At 42.7% G+C, this 22955-nt stretch overlaps 1 protein-coding gene across 1 annotated transcript in view; it reads left to right on the top strand.

Moving 5' to 3' along the window:
- LOC132824618 (protein kinase C-binding protein NELL2-like) overlaps positions 1-22955 on the top strand; it is a 345067-nt gene that overhangs the window by 19944 nt on the left and 302168 nt on the right. Inside the window, exon 3 of the mRNA XM_060839217.1 lies at positions 20147-20297. Within this exon, the coding sequence (XP_060695200.1) occupies positions 20147-20297 (151 nt within the window). The remainder of the gene's footprint in view (positions 1-20146; positions 20298-22955) is intronic.

Genomic DNA, 22955 nt, shown 5'->3' with positions numbered 1-22955 from the left:
TTCCTGACACAGTATGTAGACAGGCCAACATGAGATGAGGACACATTAGATTTGGTACTAGGTAATGAACTCAGCCAGGTGTTAGATTTGGAGGTAGGTGAGCACTTTGGAGATAGTGACCACAATTCGATTATGTTTACATTAGCAATAGAAAGGGATTGTTATATACTGCAAGGCAAGAGTTGTAGCTGGGGGAAAGGCAATTATGATGTGATTAGGCAAGATTTAGGATGCGTAGGATGGGGATGGACACAATTGAAATGTGGAGCTTATTCAAGGAATGGCTACTGCTTGTCCTTGACAAGTATGTACCTGTTAGACAGGGAGGAAGTTGTCAATAGAGGGAGGCGTGGTTTACTAAAGAAGTTAAATCTCTTGTCAAGAGGAAGAAGATCTTAGGATGAGATATGAAAGCTCAGTTAGGGCGCTTGAGAGTTACAAGTTAGCCAGAAAAGACTTAAAGAGAGAGTTAAGAAGAGCCAGGAGGAGACATGAGAAGTTGGTGGCAAATAGGATCTAGACTAGATGGGATTGAGGTTCGTAAGGAGGAGGTGTTAGAAACTCTGGAAAGCATGAAAATAGATAAATACTCTCGGCCAGATAGGATTTATCTTAGGATTGTCTGGGAGGCCAGGGACGAGATTGCCGAGCCTTTGGCTTTGATTGTTATTCATCATTGTTGACAGGAATAGTATCAGAAGACTGGAGGATACCAAATGTTGTTCCGTCATTCAAGAAGAGGAGTAGAGACAGCCCTAGTAATTATTGACCAGTGAGCCTTACTTCGGTTGTGGGTAAGATGTTGGAAAACGCTATAAGAAATAGGATTTATAATTATCTAGAGAGGAATAAGTTGATGAGGGATCGTCAACACGGTTTTGTGAAGGGTAGGTTGTACCTCACAAGCCTAATTGAGTTCTTTGAGATGGTGACCAAACAGGCAGAAAAGGTAAAGCGATTGATGTGGTGTATGTGGATTTCATTAAGGCATTTGATAAGGTACCCCACGTCAGGCTATTGCAGAAAATATGGAGGCATGGTATTAAGTGATTTCGCAGTTTGGATCAGAAATTGTCCAGCTGAAAGAAGACAGAGGGTGGTGGTTGATGGGAAATGTTCATCTTGGAGTTCAGTTACTAGTAGAGTACCACAAGGATCTGTTTTGGGGCCACTGCTGTTGTCATTTTTATAAATGACCTGGTTGAGGGCATAAAAGGATGGGTTAGTAAATTTGCAGATGACACCAAGGTTGGTGGAGTTGTGGATGGTGCCGAAGGAGGTTGTGGGTTACAGAAGGACATAGATAAGCTGCAGAGCTGTGCTGAGAGGTGACAAATAGAATTTAATATGGAACAGAGTGAGATGATTCACTTTGGATGGAGCAACAGGAATAAAGTGTATTGGCTAATCGTAAGATTCTTGGTATTATAGATGAGCAGAGAGATCTTGGTGTCCCTGTACATAGATCCCTGAAAGTTTCTACCCAGGATCATAGGACTGTTAAGAAAGCATACAGTGTGATAGCTTTTATTGGAAGAGGGACTGAGTTTCAGAACCATGAGGTCATGCTGCAGCTGAACAAAACTGTGGTGCAGCTGCACTTGCAGTACTGCGCATAGTTCTGGTCACCGCATTATAGGAAGGATGTGGAAGCTTTGGAAAGGATTCAGAGGAGACTTACCAGAATGTTGCCTGGTACGCAGAGAAGGTCTTACAAGGAAAGGTTGAGGGACTTGAGAGAAGGAGGTTGAGAGGTGACTTAATTGAGACATATAAGATAATCAGAGGGTTAGATAGGGTGGACAATGAGAGCCTTTTTCCTTGGGTGGTGATGGCTAGCACAAGGGGATATAGCTTTAAATTGAGGGGTGATAGATATCGGACAAATGTCAGAGGTATTTCTTTAATCGGAGAGCAGTAAGGCCATGGATTGGCCTCTGTACAACATTACATACAGTAGACTTGCCAACTTTAAGGGCATTAAATGGTCATTGTATTCACGTATGGATTAGATGGGCTTCAGATTGGTTTCACAGGTCGGTGCAACATCGAGGGCTGAAGGGCCTGCAATGCGCTGTAATGTTCTATGTTCTGGGTCTATCTGAGTGTTCCTGTTTGCTAAATGGCTGTGTTTATGTGATGTTAGTATACTGAAACAGTTAATTAGTAATAATTACTGTATCAATTATTCTGTTAAGTCATCCAGTAGAATTAAGTTATTCTAAATTACTCTTCCTTTGGTTGTATTTTAACTATAATTGTTGAATAAATTGTGTTTTGTTTAATTTGACCAATTGGGTTGTACCTGGAACATAGAACATTGCATTTGCGTTTAAAATAAGAAAAAGTTAGGGTCTAGGCTACCTTTTTAAAATACTTGAGGGCATCAGGTCTGGTCCATAACATAGCAAAAGAATACTCAGTTAATTGGACTCTAAGAAAACTTCAAGTAACTGAGGATGTGATTTCCATGCGAATGAATGTGGAATCTCTAGTTTAATGCTACATAAGTTCAGGAATTATTATACTTGGTAAAAATGTAGTGGATTCTACTGCAATGAACACAGTGTTAAATGCTAAATCTAAATTCAAGAATGGGATCTGATATGCAATAAAAAAATATAGTAACTGCCTGCTTAACATTTTCCAGTTTTATGTGTCAGCAATGGGAATGCTTCAGCTGTGACCTCAACAGTCTGTGGAAAAAGGGAACAGTCCCTTCTGTATACTGACAGGCTTGGGCGGGGGCTGGGGAAGACATGGAGTGATGGCTTTTTATATGTAGAAGTGTTCGTTAATTAGGTTGAAAAACAACTGTTACTAATTTATGCATGTTTTATGGTACTAAATTCGGTTGGCCAGCTGGTTTGCAATGCAGAGTGATGCCAACAAGTATGGGTTCGATTCCTGTACCAGTTAAGTCTACCGTAAAAGTCTCACCTTCTCAACCTCACTGCTCACCTGAGATTGTCATTCTCAAGTTCAACTCAACACCAGTCATCTCTCCAATCAGAAGGAAGCCTTATCGACCTCTGGGACTATGACAACTGTACCTTAATCAAGTTAAATACTTTGGTATCCAGGAAATTAATGCTTTCTTTATGTGTTGTGGGTTTAACTTTAAAGGAAAATTGATGAGGATAGTGGGGAATTTTTCTAAATCTGTTTCTGTATGATACCAAAGAGCAAATATATCAATGCTAAGGTATTGTTACTGTACAACTGAGTCACCTAATACATGACTCAGTGAAAGTGAAAACCAAACAGTAGCCCCCAAAAATCACAACGTAGCTTTGGGAAAACCTGAAAAGAAGCCTTCAAACAAAAATAATTATTTTGACCCTGTCTCCACACTTCTACAACTTCTAGTATGATACCAACATCAAACACGTCTTCTCCAGCCCCCACCCAAGCCTGTCAGTATACAGAAGGGACTGTTCCTTTTTTAATATCTGGTCTATTCTTCTTTCACCATCCCCAGTTTCTCATCCCCTTTCCACAGCACCTTCTCATGTAATAACAGGAGGTTTTCCTTTTATGTCTTTCTTCCTCACAGCCCCTAACCCCCAACCCCAAAGGCCCTGAACACTCTTTCCAGATAAAATGACAAGTTATTCGTACTCCTTTCAATCTCGTCTCCTGTTTTTGTGACTGATTCTCTTCCTGGAAGACCATACATAGAGTCCGTGATAGCTTTGCAGGACACCTTCATTCAGTCCACAGGCAGATCTCTGCTCTTCCAATTCAACACCCATCATCTTGTTCTCATGCTTACATTTCTGTCCAAGATCTGCTGTAGTTTTCCAGTGAACACCAAAATGAGCTGAGGAGCAGCATCACAGGTTTTGCTAAGGTGTTTTACAGCCTTCTAAACTCAGCATTGACTTCACTAACCTCAGGACATGAACTCCATCCACCATTTTGATATGTTTTTGCTGCCTTGTTTTCATGTTTTTCCTTTCAGTTATAGCTGACATATATTCTGATGTTATGTTTGATCTCTTATCCACTACCATTACTACCCACTTTGCCTTTTGCTCTGTGACACCTATGATTTCGAGACGTTCTTGCCCTATAACCTTGCTTTCTGTTCCTCCCAATCTTTCTCAACAATGTAAAAACAAAGCTTTTTTCCACCTCACTTCAGTTCCAAAGAGGATTTATATTGGATTCAATATGTCACCTCAGCCTCTCTCTCTCTCTCTCCACAGAAGGTACCAGATCTACTAATTTTTGGTTTATGAAAGAATCCCTACAGAGTGAAAACAGGTCCAAAATCTGATTGAAGATTTGTAGCTCGGGTATCCGTTGTTGTGGTTCTGCTCGCCGAGCTGGAAGTTTTTGCTGCAAACGTTTCGTTCCCTGGCTAGGGAACATCATCAGTGCTGTTGGAGCCTCGTGTGAAGCGCTGCTTTGATGTTTCTTCCGGTATTTATATTGGTTTGTTCTTGCCGCTTCCGGGTGTCAGTTTCAGCTGCAGTGATTTGTATGTGGGGTCCAGGTCGATGTGTCTGTTGATGGATGTTCTTGCCGTTTCCGGGTGTCAGTTTCAGCTGTAGTGGTTTGTATATGGTGTCCAGGTCAATGTGTCTGTTGATGGAGTTTGGGGATGAATGCCATGCTTCTAGGAATTCTCTGGCTGTTCTCTGTCTGGCTTGTCCTATGAATGAAACCTGAAAGCAACAACACCCTCAGATTCTATGGACTACCCAAAGTACACAAACCAGACATCCCACTCAGACCCATAGTATCACTACCAGGGACACCAGCATACAAACTGGCCAAAGAACTACAACAAAAACTGAAACACCTAGTCAGCGGATCCAAACACTCCATACAATCAACACAGGAATTCTTGGACGTCATCAGGAATACACACATAGACAAAGAAGAAACCATGGTATCATTCGACGTGACGGCACTGTTCACTTCAATTGACAAAACCCTAGCCAGAGAAACAATAGCCAACCTACTGGACATTCATAACAGAACACAGGAGGCCGAACCTATCAACAAGGACGGCATACTTAAACTACTGGACCTGTGCCTCACCACACACTTTACATTCAACAATCAGATATACGAACAAATCAACGGAACACCCATGGGATCACCAATCTCGGGACTCATAGCAGAGGCAGTTATGCAAAGGTTAGAACATACAGCCATACCACAAATCCAACCCAAACTCTGGATCAGATATGTTGATGACACCTTTGTAATCATCAAAAACACAGATATAGAAAAAACACACCGAATCATCAATGCCACACTCACAGGAATCCGATTCACACGAGAAGAAGAAAAGGATAGCCAACTCCCATTCCTAGACGTGTTAGTAGAGAGAACACCCAACGGAGAATTCACCACAAGGGTACACAGGAAACCAACACACACAGACCAAGTCTTAAGCTATGAAAGTAACCACCCCAACACACACAAACGAAGCTGCATCAGGACACTATTCAAAAGAGCCACAACACACTGCAGTACACCAGAACTGCGAAAAGAGGAAGAGGAACATCTATACAAGGTATTCGCCAAAAACGGATACCCACGCAACTTTATCACCAGATGCCTAAGAGATAGACCGAGGAACGAGGACATGCCACAACCAAAAGGACTAGCCACTCTACCATACGTCAGGAGCGTCTCAGAACTGACAGCCAGGCTACTGCGACCCTTAGGACTCATAACAGCACACAAGCCAACATCCACGCTCAGACAACAACTCACTAGAACAAAGGACCCAATACCCAGCATGAGCCAAACTAACGTAGTTTACAAAATACCATGCAAGGACTGCACAAAACACTATATAGGACAAACAGGAAGACAGCTAACAATCCGCATCCATGAACATCAGCTAGCCACAAAACGACACGACCAGCTATCTCTAGTAGCCATACACTCAGACAACCAGCAACATGAATTTGACTGGGAAAACACCACTATCATAGGACAAGCCAGACAGAGAACAGCCAGAGAATTCCTAGAAGCATGGCATTCATCCCCAAACTCCATCAACAGACACATTGACCTGGACACCATATACAAACCACTACAGCTGAAATTGACACCCGGAAACGGCAAGAACATCCATCAACAGACACATCGACCTGGACCCCACATACAAATCACTGCAGCTGAAACTGACACCCGGAAGCGGCAAGAACAAACCAATATAAATACCGGAAGAAACATCAAAGCAGCGCTTCACACGAGGCTCCAACAGCACTGATGATGTTCCCTAGCCAGGGAACGAAACGTTTGCAGCAAAAACTTCCAGCTCGGCGAGCAGAACCACAACAATGAAAACAGGTCCTTTGGCCCAACAGGTCCACACTGTCCGAAGCATAGCCCATTTCCCTATATTTACACCTGACTAGTGCACCTAACCTACACCTCCCTGAACACTATGGGCAACTTAGCATGGCCAATTCACCTAACTGCGATTGTGGGAGGAAACCAGAGCACCCAAAAGAAACACACACAGACACAGGGAGAATGTGCAAACTCTACGCAGACAGTCACCTGAGGGTAGAAGTGGACACCGTTCCCTGGTGCTTTGAGGCAGCAGTGCTAACCACTGAGCCACATATTGCCTGACGTTCTTCAGCATTTTCTGTTTTAGTTACAGATTGACAGCCTGACACTTTTATAGACCTGTCCCAGTCTGGTTTCTGCCAGGCAAGTGCAGTAACAATCAGATACTGCATTTCACTTCTCTTCTGATGGAGTTTATTTTATTTCCTTTCTCCTTCTCTGTATTCTTCAAACACTGTTCAATTTGCCTGTGGATCAAGATCTCACAGTAGTGGGTTGACTTTATACAAATGGGGTGTGGTGGTTGATGGATTACCATCGGTTTAATTAAAGTGTCAGATTGGTGGGACATCGGGACTCATGGTAATCAGTGAGGGGAGAGAAGAATTCCAGGCTGCAGCTATCTGGATGTGGACAGGCATCCGATATAGGGTTGTAGGCAGTTGCACATAATTGGTATCGAAAGTAAATGATACTGGGAAGCACAGGCGGACAGTAGAGAGTCTCATGATCTGTGTGTTTTAATAATAAAAATAAAAATTATCACTAATGTCTCCTCCTGTCAAATAAAGAGTCAATGACAAAACCAAAGACATGGACCAAACTCTGGTCAGTAATTAACACGGACATGTTGCTACAGATTACTATCTTGTCATGTTAGAAAATAGTACCGGCAACGTCACTGACTCAGAACCCCTACAGTCTGGAAGCAGTCCATTCAGCCCATCAAGTCTACACCAATCCTCCAAAGAATATCCCACTGAATCCCTGTAATCCCACATTTCCCAAGGCTAACCCTCCTAGCTTGGATATCTCTTGATACTATGGGCAATTTAACATGGTTAATCCATCCAACCTGCACATCTTTGGACTGTGGGAGGAAATTGGAGCACCCGGAGGGAACCCAAGCAGACACAGAAAAAACAGGCAAACTCCACAGTTGCCTGAGGCTGGAATCAAACCCAGGTTCCTCTACTGTGAGGTAGCAGTGCTAACCACTGAGCTACCATGCCACCGTAATGAAAGCTGCATGGTGCAACCTGCAATTTTCATTTGGAATTTAACACAAATAGTTCATTACATAAAATAAATATTCTCGCTGGATAGATCAAAATAGCCATCTCTCAACAATATAGCTATCATGAACATTAATTTGCAGTCATTTAAAAACAACATCATAGGCTAATGCAAAACTAGGTCTGAAACTTTAAAATCGATACTTTAAAGATTTTTAATCATGAATTCTCCAGGTTTTGTGAGCTTTGATAAGGGCCCTGCCAGTTTCCTATTTTAATTTTCCCAGCATCATTTTCAAATTATTAAAACCTTCTAGAGTCTGTTCACTTCCATGGTGAGATTGGTAAAACTACAAAAATTACATCAAAATAGCTATCAACTGACAGATTATAGCCATTCGTTATTTACTTGGTGTGCCCCTATATCTGTGACTATCTTGGCCAATAGAGCTCCCTTGTGTTCATTTGTTTATTTCTGTCAGCTGTTTTTCCATATGTGTCTTCCATTCCTCAAAATCATCTTTTGCATTTCAATACATTTGTTCTCAGAGCACTATTCCCCAGTGTTTTGGAGATCAGCCATTCCTCTATTTGTCTACATATATTGATCAGGCCATTGGTGAGACCGCATCTCAATGTCTGTGTCCTGTCTTGGAACTCTTTATTTATGGAAAGATGTAAATGTGCTGGAGATGATTCAAAGGAGGTTTAGTAGATTGATCTAGTCCTGAAGCAGTCACACCAGACATGAAATGTTAACTCGATTTCTCTCTCTGCAGATGCTACCAGACCTGCTGAGTTTCTCTAGCATCCTCTATGATTGTTTCAGATTTCCAACATTTCCAGTCCTATGAAGAAGGAATGAGCAGGCTGAGCTTGAATTCACTGGAGTTTAAAAGAGTGAAGGGTGATTTGATTGTAAGGTCCTGAATGGTATTGATAAGATGGATATGGAAAGGGTTTTTCCTCTTGTGATCAGTTCACACCTAGGGGACAGTGTTTAAAATTAGATTTCCCCCTTTGAGATCAGAGAATCTTTATTCTCTCAAAGGCTTGTGTCACTTTTTGAAACCTCTGCCTCAGAAGGTAATGGACTTCTGTTTCAATCAACTTGCTCAGAGACATTATTGCACATGTCTGCAGCAGGTAGGCCTTGAACTCAGGCCTCCTAGCTTGGAGGTAGGGACACCACCACTACCTCACAAGAGTTCAGCAGAAGGCAGTGGAGGTTGGGTCATTGAATATTTTTAAAGGTGGAAGCATTTCGATTCCTGTTAGAGAAGGACTGAAAGATTGTCAGGATAGATGGGAATCTGGAATTTGAAACACAAACAGATCAGCCATGATCCTAGCTCACGGTGGATCAGGTTTGGTCTACTTCTGATCTTAATTTGGATGTTTGTATGCTTAGACAAAGAGATAGGTTTTAAGCAGCATCTTACAGTAAAGGGAGGGAGTTTGAGAGGTTTAGGGAGAGAATTCCAGAGATTAAGACCTTGACAGCTGAAAACACAGCCCCCATTGATGAAGTGATTAAAATCGTGAATGCTTAAGAGTCCAGACTTGTTGTGACAGTGTACTTAATTGCAAAGCGTATGGCAGCCAGCAATAACACCAGACTCCCATTGAGATGAGCATCTTTATTTTATTAGTCTCCTTTCATACTTATTCATTGCCTTTACTTTGGAACAAAGCATGTATCACCATATCAGTGATGTACATCAAAGTAATTTCACTGTATGTCACTTTTGTATTGCATATCGAACATTTATTTTTAATGTTTTGATTGTTCCTCATTTCCTATAAGTCATTATTCCCTTTAATGCTTTGCCACTGCACCTGTTCTTCCATTGATTAGCACGGCCTTCCCCATCCCCACTGACAAACCCCAACTTTATGCCAAAGAGCATGTCTATTTATTTTTTGACATTCCGTTTCTCCATTAGCACAATTTGAGTAGCAACTTTTTGACTATTTTCATTCTTTCAGCTTTTAATTTTTTTTTTGTCTGGGAACATTTGTTGGTAATAAGCCCTAGCTTCCTGCAGATTTTTGACAGAAAGATTTCAGAGCCCAGCAGATGTGCAGCTGACAAGTACTGAGCTGCAGCAACTCTCTCTCTGCTTGTTATCTGCTTTCAACTACACCTTAAAGAGGCACCCTGGGTGAGCTACAAAGGCTTAGCAAAATCATAGCAGCTGTTGACAGGGGACAGCGGTTATGGTGGGAGGGATGAGAGGTGACATAACAAGGCTGTTTGCATTTGGTATAAATATTGACAAGGCAGTTATTGGAATTCTTCAGGGTAGTTCCATGCTTTTCTGATGAGATGTTCAGATTTCCTCCCAAATTGTGTAATATAAAGCACTTATATCAGAATTGCATCAATGTTGGTTGTTTTTTGCAAGTAACTTAGCATGTGAGAACAAATGTGCTGCAGCCCTGAGTGAATTTTGAACCACTTTGGGACTTTTCAGCTCACATTTTTAAATCTGTGTTCCTCTGCCTTTGAGTAAAAGGTGTATTTCATTCTAAAACAAACAACTGTGGATGTGGGACATCTGAAACAAACAAGAACAGAAATTGCTGGAGAAACTCAGCAGGCCTGGCAACATCTGTGGAGAGAGAAACAGAGCTAACATTTTGAGCCCAGAGACCATTCCGCAATTTATTTTATTTGATTATGGAATCTGGATAGGCTGAATCTGGAGACTCATGTAGGCCAGACCAAGTACGGACAGCACACGAAACTTGAAAGGATGCAGAAAAGATTTGCAAGGATGTTGCCAGGGATGGAGGGTTTGAGTTGTTGGGAGAGGCTGAAGAGGCTGGGGCTGTTTTCTCTGGAGAGTTGAAGGCTGAGGGGTGACCTTATAGAGGTTGATATGGGGGGGTAGTCCAAACTAGAGGGCATAGGTTTAAGGTGAGAGGGGAAAAATTTAAAAGGAATCTGAGGGGCAACATTTTCACACGGAGGGTGGTGCGTGTATGGAATGACCTGCCAGACGAGTTGGTGGAGACTGGTACAATTACAGCATTTAAAAGGCATCTGGATGAGTACATGAATAGGAAGGGTTTAGAGGGATGTGGGCCAAGTGCTGCCAAATGGGTCTTAATTTAGGATATCTGGTCAGCACAAATGAGTTGGACCGAAGAATCTGTTTCTGTGCTGTATATCTCTATGACATCAGTGAACAAGATTTTTTTTAACAGCAAATGGCAGTTGTTATATGGTTGCCATCAGGTTAGCTGCAGCATGGTTGCTCAGTGGTTAACACTTCTGCCTCACAGCACCAGGGACCTGGGTTCAACTCACAGCCTTGGATGACTATCTGTGTGGAGTTTGCACATTCTCCCTGTGTCTGAGTCGGTTTCCTCCCACAATCCAAAGATGTGCAAATCAGGTGAATTAGATATCCTAAATTGCCCACAGTGTTGGGTGCATCAGTCAGGGGTAAATGTGGGGGGAGTGGACTCCTCGTCAGAGGGCTTTTAGATTACTTACAGTGTGGAAACAGGCCCTTCGGTCCAATAAGTCCACACCGACCCGCAACCCACCCAGACCCATTCTCCTACATTTACCCCTTCACCTAACACTACAGGCAATTTAGCATGGCCAATTCACCTAACCTGCACATTTTTTTTGGACTGTGGAAGGAAACAGGAGCACCCAGAGGAAACTCATGCAGGCGTGGGGAAAATGTGCAGGAATTGAACCCAGGTCTCTGGCGCTGTGAGGCAGCAGTGCTAACCACTGTGCCACTGTGCTGCCCACGGTTGGTGTGGACTTGTTGGGCCGAAGGGCCTGTTTCCATACTGTAGGAAATCTAAGTCTAAGCTTTTCATTCCAGATTGTTACTAAATACAAATTTCACCAGAGTGGGATTCAATTCCCTTCTCCCAGAACATTAACCCAGTGACATTACCCCTATGGCACCATCTCCCCAAATCCAAACATTAGTCATAAACGCTCATTTTTATATATAGATAAAGAATGTTAATTTAATGAAAGATATATACTTTCTTTGACAGAGAAAAATTCAGTGTATGTTGGTGTAAATAGGCTGCTGGAAACCTATAAAATTCTAACAGGGCTAGACATAGTTGATGCAGAAAGGATGTTGTTCCTGATGGTGGGGGAGTCCAGATAAGGGGTTACAGTCTAGGGAAACAGAGTAAACTGAAGTGAGGGGCTATTTCTTCAACCAGACAACTGTGTGGAATTCTCTGCCATAGAAGGCAGTCAAGGCCAAAATGTTAAATGTTTTCAAGAAAGACTTGGATAAAGCACTTGAGGCTAAAGGGATGAAAGGGTATGGGGGAAAGCATGAACACGCAATTGAGTTGGAAGATCAACAAATCATATTGAATAGTGGAGCAGAATTGAAGGGCCAAATGGCCTACGTCTAGACCTGTTTTCTATGTTTCTATGATGTGACATCCTGCAATGTTAACACTGAACAAAGTTTGAGACACCTGAGAATTTAACATGGCTTAATATTTAGACATCCAGAGGGAAAATAAATGTTATTAGTCTTCAAATTAAAGTTTGTGTTATTAGTAATGTGCTCACATATATTTCATTGCTCAACTGTTTAATAGATTTTGATCTGCTTTGCTCCATTCGAATCTCACTGAAAAGATTTTACAATTATGACTAAAGTTCAAACGCAATTATTTTGTATTAAGATATAAAGGCCGTAGCTTTTCAGTTAAAGTTGACTGAATGAAATCAGATTGTATGAAACTAACTTTCTCAAAATGTAATAAGTAATAGATTTTTAAAGGACTTGGCAGAGTAAATGTTGAGAGGATGGCTGCCCTCATGGAATAATCCAGGAGCAGAGAGCACTGTCTCAGAATAAAGGGGTGTTAATTTAAGACTGAGATGAGGAGGAATTACTTCTCTCAGAGAGTTGTAAGTCTTTAACACCTTGCCACAGAGAGCTGTGGGGCAGAGTCCTTGTGTATATTTAAGTTTGAAAGAGATAGATTCTTGATTAATAGGGGAACTGGAGTGGAGTGGCCTGAAGACCTGGAGTGGAGTGGCTGAGGGGCGGCACAGAGCAGGCTGTAGACCCGAAATGGAGTGGGGGCAACAAGATGTGAACAATATCCAGGTTTGGGCTGATAAATAGCAAGTAACAATCGTGCCACACAAATGCCAGGAAATGCCCATCTCCAACAAAATCTAACCATCAATCCCTGACATTCAATGGCATTACCATCACTGAATCTCCAACTACCAACATCCTTGGGGCTAACATTAGAGGCAGGCACGGTAGATTCACTTAATATGCATCTGGACAGATACATGAGGAGGTGTGGAGCAGAGGGATACAGGTGCTTAGGAATTGACCGACAGGTTTAGACAGTAGATTTGTATTGGCTGAGGTTTGGAGGGCCGAAGGGCCTGTTCCTGGGCTGTAAATTTTTTTTGTTCTTTGTTCTTTGTTAACATTCACCAGAAACTCAATTGGATTTGCCACATAAAGACAGTGTCTACAAGAGCTGCTTAGAGGCTAGGGATACTGCAATGAGTAACTTACGTCCTGACTCCCCAAAGCCTTTCTACAAGGCATAAGTCAGGAGTGTGATGAAATACTCTGCACTTGCCTGAATGGGTGCAGTTCCAACAAGACTCAAGAAGCTTGACACCATCCAGGATAAAGCAGCTCACTTGATTGGCATTGCATCCACAAGTATCCACTTCTTCCACTAGCGACACTCAGTAGCAGCAGTGTGTACTATCTATAAGATGTACAGTAGACTCCACGTGGGTGATAGGTTCCAAGGCCTACCACGGAATCCCAAAACCGCGGATAGGTGCGAACCCATTCACTTAAGTGGAAAATTTACCTTCCCAGCAGCCCCCAGAACCTGGTTCTGGAACATTCCTTGTAATATGTTCGGGCCACGGTGAGCTGCGGGTAACTGACCCTGCAGGTATGGCAGTCGCCCTGTACTGCGGAAATTCACCACAGGGCTTTCTAAACAGACAACTACTTTGATCTAGAAGGACAAGGACAGCTGATACATAGGAACACCACCAGCTGCAAGTTTCCCTCCAATCCACTCACTGTGCTGGCTTGGAAGTTTACCACATAAAAACCGAAAGAACTGCAGATGCTGTAAGTCAGAAACAAAAACAGAAATTGTTGGAAAAGCTCAGCAGGTCCGCCAGCATTCATGGAGAGATATCAGAAATTTTGGAAATATATTGCTGTTCCTTCAGTAAATCTTGGAATTCCCTGCCTAATGGCATTGTGGGTATCCCTTTAGCAGATGAGCCATAGTGTTTCAAGAAGGTAGCTCAGGGACAGGTAATAAATGCTGGCCAGCCAGCAATGCCTATGCTCTGTGAATGAATAAAAATAAATGAATAAAATAAATGAAAATGATTGGAGCTGTTTTGGGAGCCGGTACTGACATGATGGGTCAAATGGCCTCCTTCTGTACTTTAAGATTCTATGATTCTAAGATTCTAAGACTTACTACTCTTGAATCCTTTGAAGAAGGGGCTTTGTTTACCGTCATAGATTGTGGATCCGTCTGTTTTTATTTATTACCCCAGCTACTAAAATATCTTAATTAGTCATTTTGACATCATTGCTGTTACTTGACACATCCTCAGACAGGCAGGCTTGTGTACAGACCTGAAAAATGTGTTGCTGGAAAAGCGCAGCAGGTCAGGCAGCATCCAAGGAGCAGGAGAATCGACGTTTCGGGCATAAGCCCTTGCTGCCTGACCTGCTGTGCTTTTCCAGCAACACATTTTCAGCTCTGATCTCCAGCATCTGCAGTCCTCACTTTCTCCTTTTGTACAGACCTCAAGGTAATAACAGAGTGTGACAGGATATGCATTCCTCTCGCACTAGTTCAACATCAGTGTCTTTATATTGGACTGTTTGTCGTTCCAAGACTGTTAAGCTGCACATGATGTCCAACAGACAGCGCTCCAGGGATAGCCAACAGTTCTCTGTGCCCATTGTCTGAGAGAAAAACTAGGAGATTAAGCCAGAAAGCTTTTGTAGAGAGAGAGAGAAAAAGAAACAAAGTTTATTAGATAAATTGTATGACTTAGTGGATTTTACCTCTTCCACTGCTCTGCGTGAAAACCCAAGGGTCAACCTGCTGGGGGGAGCACCAGGATGTAAGAGGGAGCTTCCATCATGCTGGATCAGGACAGCCTCCCCTTCGAGAACTGCTTAACCAACCAGAGACCAGCAGCTGTCTACCACTTCAGGATAGGAGCATGTGACATTGGTAATTTGGAGACTTGGAGAATGGTTTATAGGTCTCTGTGGGCCATTACAGAGTAACACCCCTCCCCCACCTCCCCCCCCCACCAACCCCACCCCTGCTCACTTCCAGCCCCTTCAGAGAAACCTGCCAAGCTGGCTGCTTGGCGTGGTCCCTCCCAATGCCAGATCATTCCCAGCAGCAGGCGGCTGAGATGATGACGTGGGAATTAGGTGCTAACCCAATTGCCTCAATAGGCACACTGAGAAGTGGGCAGCACAATGCTAGTACTGTGACTGGGCACCAATTATTCCTAATGAGTTCAGTGTGTATATAGATAGAAAGCACTGCCTAGCGAGTTTTGAGAAGATTTGTAGCTCAGGTTGACACATGTAGTCACATAAAGTGACGCGTGCTGTGCTTTGTCCCCAGTAATGTTCATTTTAATGTCAGAAGCAAGCTTGAAAATAGTGTGTGAACACACACACACATACACAGATAAACATGTTCGCACACATAACCCCTCTATCTCTCTCTCTATTCCTCCCTTCACCCTGCCCCCTCCCTCTCCCCCTCCCACTTACACTCTCACATTCACGCACTCACACTCACACTCTCACACTCACTCACACACATATATACACACAAATAGGAAAGTGTATATATTGATAAGAAAGTGTAAAATTAGTCTCATATTTCAGATTAATGACACCATTTTATTGCTAAGTGTATTTAAGACTTAGATAAACAAATTTGGAATTGAGAATCATCAGATCAATCATGACCTCATTCAATGATGGAGCGGACTCAATGCATCGAATCATCTACATCTGCTCCCACATTTTATCGTCTGATCATCAGGTCGAGAGAAATTAAAGATGTAACAGATATCGTGGCTCAGTGAGAACTGGGAGTCAGCTTCTTTCATTTTAAACTTCTGTCAGAGTACTCTGTGTCCTCAATAATTATCATACTGGAGTTAGGGAAATATGTACAATTAACAACAAAAGACCAAAGTTGATCAATAGCAAACTTATGCGATGTAATTGGGAATTGCAGAAATCTTGTTATAAAAATAAGACATAAAAGAAATTGATTTTGGAGGTAATGATGAAGCAGATCAATTCGCTGTGAATTTTTACCTTGCGAATTTCAAATGAAGAACAAGGCAATGGAGTTACATAACAAAAATAACTGTTTTCTTTCTGACCCAGATGTTTCTGTCTATCTCCTCTATATATCTGCCTCAAAGCGCCAGGGACCCAGGTTTGATTCCAACCTTGGGCAACAGTCTGAGTGGAGTTTGCACATTCTCCCTGTGTCTGCGTGGGTTTCCTCCAGGTGCTCTGGTTTCCTCCCACAGCCCAAAGATGTGCAAGTTAGTGTGAATTGGCCATGCTAAATTGCCCATAATGTTCAGGGATGTGTAGGCTAGGTGCAGTAATTAGGGGAAATATAAAATAATGGAATCGGGGAATGGGCCTGGTGGGATACTCTTCAGAGAATTGGCATGGACTTGTTGGGCCAAATGGCCTGTTTCTCCACTGTAGGGATTCTATGATTCAATGTCTTTTCTCCGCTTCAGAAAGTACATCGAAGACATCTCTGAGATTTTATTGTGCTCTGTCATTTTGAGTTGGCCAATTAGTAGCCTGTACAAGGGGAGTGTTATCGCAAAATGTGGTGTAATCCTGGGCTGGACTTTTCTTATGAGCTTCAAGACCCCAATCTTAGTATCCAGTGGGGCTGAGAAAATCCCTGTGTTGAGAAACAGCTCGTGGCCTGGGATTTTTCCCAAAATCGACCAGTTAGTGACAGAAGGCGGGCTCATAGAAACAGAGAAAATAGGAGCCCTCCAAGCCTGCTCTACCATTCAGTATGATCATGGCTGATTATCCAGCTCAGTACTCTGCTCCCAAAACCCATTCCTTTTGATTCCTTTAGCTCTAGGAACTATCTCCAACTCCTCTTAAAAACGGTCAATATTTTGGCCTCAACTGCGGCAGAGAATTCCACAGGCTCACCACTCTCTGGGTGAAGGAATTTTTCTTCATTCCAATCCTAATCTAATTCTCCCTGATTCCAATCCAATCTTACCCCATATCCGAAGACTGGTCTTGGGAACATCCTTTCTGCATTTCCCCTGTCTAGCCCTGTTGGAATGTTATTGGTTTCCATGAGATCTCCCTTCATTCCTCTAAACTCCAGTGAAGTTTAGTCCTAACTCACTCTATCTCTCCTGATACGTCAGTCCTGCCATCCCAGGAATCAGTCTGGTCAAGCTTTGCTGCTCTCCTTCTATGATCAGAACATCCTTCCTCAGGTAAGGAACTGCACACACTACTCCAAGTGTGGTCTCACCAAGACCCACATGAGTGCAGCAAGACATTCCAGCTCCTGTACTCAAATCTTCTTGCTATGGAGGCCAACACCCCATTTATCTTTGACACTGCCTGTTGCTCTCACGTGCTTACTTTCAATACCCTGTTATGGGCAGCATGGTAGGCCCTCAAAGCTGGAGGGCTAATGGAAGTTTAACCCATGGCTGTGAAGGGACTATAGGTTAAACATTTCAGGTGCCTTGTTCATTGACTGAACCATTGGTAATAGTTCACAGTTTGCCATCTATGGTGGCTAAGGTGAGGTCACTAGGAGAGAATGGTCACAATTCATTATTTCGTTGTCCGTGGCCAGGGACACCAGCTGGAGTGAGCCCATAGCTTCACTAGGATAGCAGTCATCTTCAGTGTATGGGGTGCTGTTGACACCATTCACTTCAGCTCTGCCCTATACAGAACTGCAAAACCATGACATTCAGAGATGCATTCACTGCACAGAGGTCCTTGAACTTCTTGTGCTGCTACATTCAGATCCTCAGACCCTGATAATTGACATCAATCACCATTTACTGCTCCCAGTGCTTTTTGAGCACATGTGCAGAGCTTTTCCTGACCACTGCAGGACATTTCTCTGTCTCCTTCACCAAGGTCCCTCGTGTGAAATCTGAAAACCTTGGAATTTACTGACTCCCATGTTGGAACATTGTCCCTGAAGCCAGACACGCTTCCTGTAGCACTCTCAGTGCCTGATGCAGCTCTGATGCACTCTCTCTTCACAGACTGCAGGCCACCATTAATTTGTATGAGAGGAATAATGCATAGGAATGCTACATTTACTGGTTACAAGCAACACACTGGAATGAGTTGGCAACTCTGAGTTATTCTGTGATTTTGATTTTCCTTCCTTGAAGTTTTCTCTCGAACTAAGTGGTTGATTGATTTAGAATTGGTGAATTCAGGTTGAATGACTATAATTCAGTGCAAACGTACCATTGAAACATAAATGGAGATTAATGTAACTTTCTTTCCAAGTTGGAATGTGAAAGACATTGAATCATAGCTGACTAAAACCCATTTCTTACTTTCTGTCGAGTACAATACCTGAAGCATTGTGATTTTGTTATTAATGATCTGAGGAAATATTTCAAGTAGCATTGTGCTGCTGGTGTTTTTGAAGGTCCAGGGTTTTTTAGTTTCTGAGCAAATGTATCAATGTAAAACAATGAATGAGACAGACTGCCTGAATGGGCATTAATAACGCTGGCTACTGTCTAGGCAGTTCTACCTATCCCTTCAAGTCATAACAATTTACAGCACAGGAAAAGATCCTTCAGCCCAACGTGTCCACGTCAGTCAAAATCAACCCCCCTCACTATTCTTGTCCCATTTGCCAGCACTTGACCTATAGCCTGGTATGCCTTGGCATGACAAATGTGTATCTCAACAATGTGATGGGGGTTTCTGCTTCTGCTACCCTTACAAAAACTGAGTTCCAGATGCCCACCACCCTGTTGGTGAAAATGTTTCTCCTCAAATCTTCTTTAAACCGTCTGGCCGTTACCTTAAATCTATGTCCCTCTGTCATTGATCCCTCTACAAAGGGGAAATATTTCTTCTTGTCTTCCTAACTATGCCCCTCATAAGTTTACACACCACAATCATGTATCCCCTCTGTCTCGCACAAATCAACTTCGGTCCACCCAACTTCTCTCCATCCCTTATTCAACCTTTCGAATATCAAGATACTTTCTAATCAACCTACTCGGATGTGCTATGACGCACCACTGGAGCCGGTGTAACTTAAACCCAGGCCTCCTCATCCAGAGGTATGGACACTACCACTGTACCATAAGCGCCCCTCCCCTCCAATAGTGGTCAAAGCTACACAGAAGTTATCTTTTGCAGGTGATGATGAATATTCTGGCAGGTTTTCTCCAGATGATTTTGATTCATCAGTAGTAGCTTGTACCACAATTAATGTCCATTTTTAGTTTCAGTATCTAAGGGCCCAAACACACCTTCCAGATGCAGCAATGCTTTATCTGCACTTCACTCAATTTAATTGATTGCATTTGCTGTTCCAGTGTGGTCTCCTCTACACTGAGGGGAATGAAGCAAGACAGAGTGACCACTTCACACAACACTTGTGTTTTTCTACAAAAAAGACCAAGAGCTTACAGTTTCCTGCCACTTTATCACCCACCCAGTTCCCTGGCCAACATCTCTGTCTCAGGTTTCCTGCAGTGCTCCAGTGAAGCTCAGCACAAACTGGAGAAACAGCATCTCATTTTCTGGTTGGGGACCCTGCAGCCCTCCAGACGCAATATTGAGTTCAATAACTTCAGGGCTTGAGCTCTCCTGTGTCCTTTCCCCAACCCCCATACACCAGGCCTTATCACATGGCTTGCTGTTACACACCACCCATTTGTTAGCCACTAGCAGTCCCCATTAATAGTTATTCACCTTCCTAGCCAGATCATTATCCACTCCACTGTCTGTCCAACTGTTCTTCTCTCTCTTTGGGCTCTATCTCCACCTATCGTTTACCACTTACTCCCTCCTACCTTCTGCATAAAAATCCTTTTCCTTGCTCCCATCAGTTCTGAGGATGGGTTCCCCCAACCCAAAACGTGAACTCTGATTTCTCTCCACTGGTGCTGACAGCCCCTTTGAGCTTTTCCAGCAATTCTGTTTTTGTTTCTGATTTACAGTATCTGCAGTTCTTTCAGATTTTTATTTAGTTAGCTATCCTCAGATGCAATGAAGCAATTGTGAACAAAATGAGGCACTGTGAGAAGATCAGTGTAGGAAGGCTGGGCTTGTTAAGCCTTTTGATTGCTACCAGTAGAACAGAATAAATCACAGTAAGTTGGTTAAGAGTTAGCACTGTTAAATCTGAAGGAGGAATTCTTATCCTGCTGTAGAAATATTGGAGAAAGTAATTGTGGCTTACTGCTGGCTCACCTTTTACCCCTCTCTCTCTCTCTCTCTCTCTCTGTACAGATACTGCAAGAAATCTAAAAGCATCTCCATCTGCAGTTGAACATATTTCTCAGAAGCTGAGGCACACTCGCGAGTTTACTGTTCTGATTACACTGAAGCAGGTCCACTACAATTCAGGAGTCTTCCTGTCCATTCATCATTCAGATAAGAGGTCAGTGACATCCAGCTTATTGTCACATGAAGGCTGTTCCTTCTGTCTGTTTATCATAAGTGCAACAAACGTAAGGTCAAAATTCATCCGAGCTGCAGTTTCTTTTCCAAAGAAAACCGCATTTGGGATAATTGTAAAATTAGCTAACTGCTGTCTTCAGGAAAAACAGGCAGAAAATTGTTTGCTACTTTGGAGTTTTGTCAGGATATTTTTCAAACTGTGTATGACCAAAGATTTATTTGGAAATATTAGCTTTCGGAATGCTGCTCCTTCAGCAGGTAGCTGTGGAGCTCCTGTTCCTGTGGTAAAGGAGCACTGCTCTGAAAGCTTGTGCTTCCAAGTAAACCTGTTGGACTATAACCTGGTGCTGTGTGATTTTTAACTTTGTCCACCCCAGTCCAACACCAGCACCTCCACATTATGACAAAAGCGAATTCTATGTGAGACAGTAAGGAGGGAACCAATGATTTCAGAGCTTTCAGGGGAAAGAAAGTGGTGGATTTGGATTCTGTCAGTATTTGTGATTCAGAGGAGAGTCATTCAAACTGCAAAGCACAGCAGATGCATTGTATTTTCTTCAAATTGCCACTTTATTTTTAACTTCCAATATTCTCCTGCCTTGAAGGTGGTGAGTTATATGAGTGGACAACTGAGAGGGATTGTCAGTTTTTTATTGCTCGACCCAATTGATCATTCTTCATGAGCCAGCCTCGACAGTGAGCTACAGACTGTCCAATCCCACCAGAGAGAAGGTGCAAAACCTGACTTTACATCCACTCGTACTGATGCAACACTTTATGTTAATCCAACAGGGGATGGTTCTGGCTGCTTCTACACTCTGCCCAATCTATGGAACTTTGCAGCTTCTTCTGGGATAGATATCATTCTTTTGGTTGAGGTTATGCATCTCCCTACAGATTGTGAAATAAGAACAGTACCTTATTGAAAAATAAACCAGGGAACTTTGGGTGCTGGAGATCAGAACAAAAACAGAAATTGCTGGAGAAGCTCAGCAGGTCTGGAGGCATCAATGGAGAGAAAACAGATAATGTTTTGAGTTCAGTGACCCTTCTTCAGAGCCAGTTTCTGAAAAAAAATTGACTCTACTTTCTCACTTCACAGATATTGCCAGACCTGCTGAGTTTCTCCAACAATATCTGCCTTTATTGATCCTTGAAAGAAAGCTTTATTGGATTATCATTAAATGAGAAAGGAGAGGTCACAGACATTTCTGTTTCACATGCCAATAGTCAGGTGTGTTTAATCGATTGCCTCAAGTCTATTACATGACAATACTTTTGTCTATTCCAATACTTACTAGTTCAACAATATAAAATTTCACGTGACTCTTTGCCCATGCTTTTACTTTGCTACAATTTTAGCAGGTTGAGTCCGTGATTAAGAAAGCAAATGCAGTGTTGTCTCTTATCTCAAGAGGGTTGGAATATAAAAGCAGAGATGTGCTACTGAGCCTTTATAAAGCTCTTGTTAGGCCCCATTTGGAATACTGTGTCCAGTTTTGGTCCCCACACCTCAGGAAGGACATACTGGCACTGGAACATGTCCAGCGGAGATTCACATGGATGATCCCTGGAATGGCAGGTCTAACAAATGAGGAATGGCTGTGGATCCTGGGATTATATTCATTGGAGTTTAGAAGATTAAGGGGAGATTTAATAGAGACGTACAAGATAATACATGGCTTGGAAAGGGTGGACGCTAGGAAATTGTTTCCGTTAGGCGAGGAGACTAGGACCCGTGGACACAGCCTTAGAATTAGAGGGGGTCAATTCAGAACAGAAATGCGGAGACGTTTCTTCAGCCAGAGGGTGGTGGGCCTGTGGAATTCATTGCCACGGAGTGCAGTGGAGGCTGGGACGCTAAATGTCTTCAAGGCCGAGATTGATAGATTCTTGTTGTCTCGAGGAATTAAGGGCTATGGGGAGAACGCTGGTAAGTGGAGTTGAAATGCCCATCAGCCATGATTGAATGGCGGTGTGGACTCGATGGGCCAAATGGCCTTACTTCTACTCCTATGTCTTATGGTCTTATGGTCTTAGCATCATCTAATGCAGGAAAAGAGAAGCCCATTTGAATGACAAATCAAAACTGGCATCAATGTCCTTCAAAGAGCTTGCATCAAAAATGTTCAGAAGAAACTCAATCACAATATTCCCCAGTTAACATATTGAAGGATTAGTGGATTATGTCCACTTAGTCCTCCCTTTGCCTTCATATGTAAAACACATTAGATATTTTTAACAAAATTACAATACAGAACATTCCTGAAGAAGGGCTTATGCCCGAAACGTCAATTCTCCTGCTCCATGGATGCTGCCTGTGGTATTTTTCCAGCACCACATTTTTCAACTCAATACGAAATATGTTAGTTTTATCTGTGGTTGGAGACCCAGATCTCTCAGAGTTGCCCTTTACATTTTTTAAAAATTCACTCAGAGGATGTGGCATCACTGGTTAGATAAATGTTAACATTATTTACTCCCCATCCCTAATAGCTCAGAGAGTAAGTAAAAGTCAACCATATTGCTGTGGGTCTGGAGTCACATGTAGGCCAGACTGAGTGAAGACAGCAGTTTCTCTCCCTAAAGAACGTTAATGAACCAGATGGGATTTTCTCCCAGTGATTGACAGCAGTTT

Source organism: Hemiscyllium ocellatum, chromosome 19 (genome assembly GCF_020745735.1).
Source record: "Hemiscyllium ocellatum isolate sHemOce1 chromosome 19, sHemOce1.pat.X.cur, whole genome shotgun sequence".
Taxonomy (NCBI): domain Eukaryota; kingdom Metazoa; phylum Chordata; class Chondrichthyes; order Orectolobiformes; family Hemiscylliidae; genus Hemiscyllium; species Hemiscyllium ocellatum.
The sequence above is the reverse complement of the archived record's forward strand: the minus strand, read 5'-3'. Positions and strand labels throughout refer to the sequence as shown.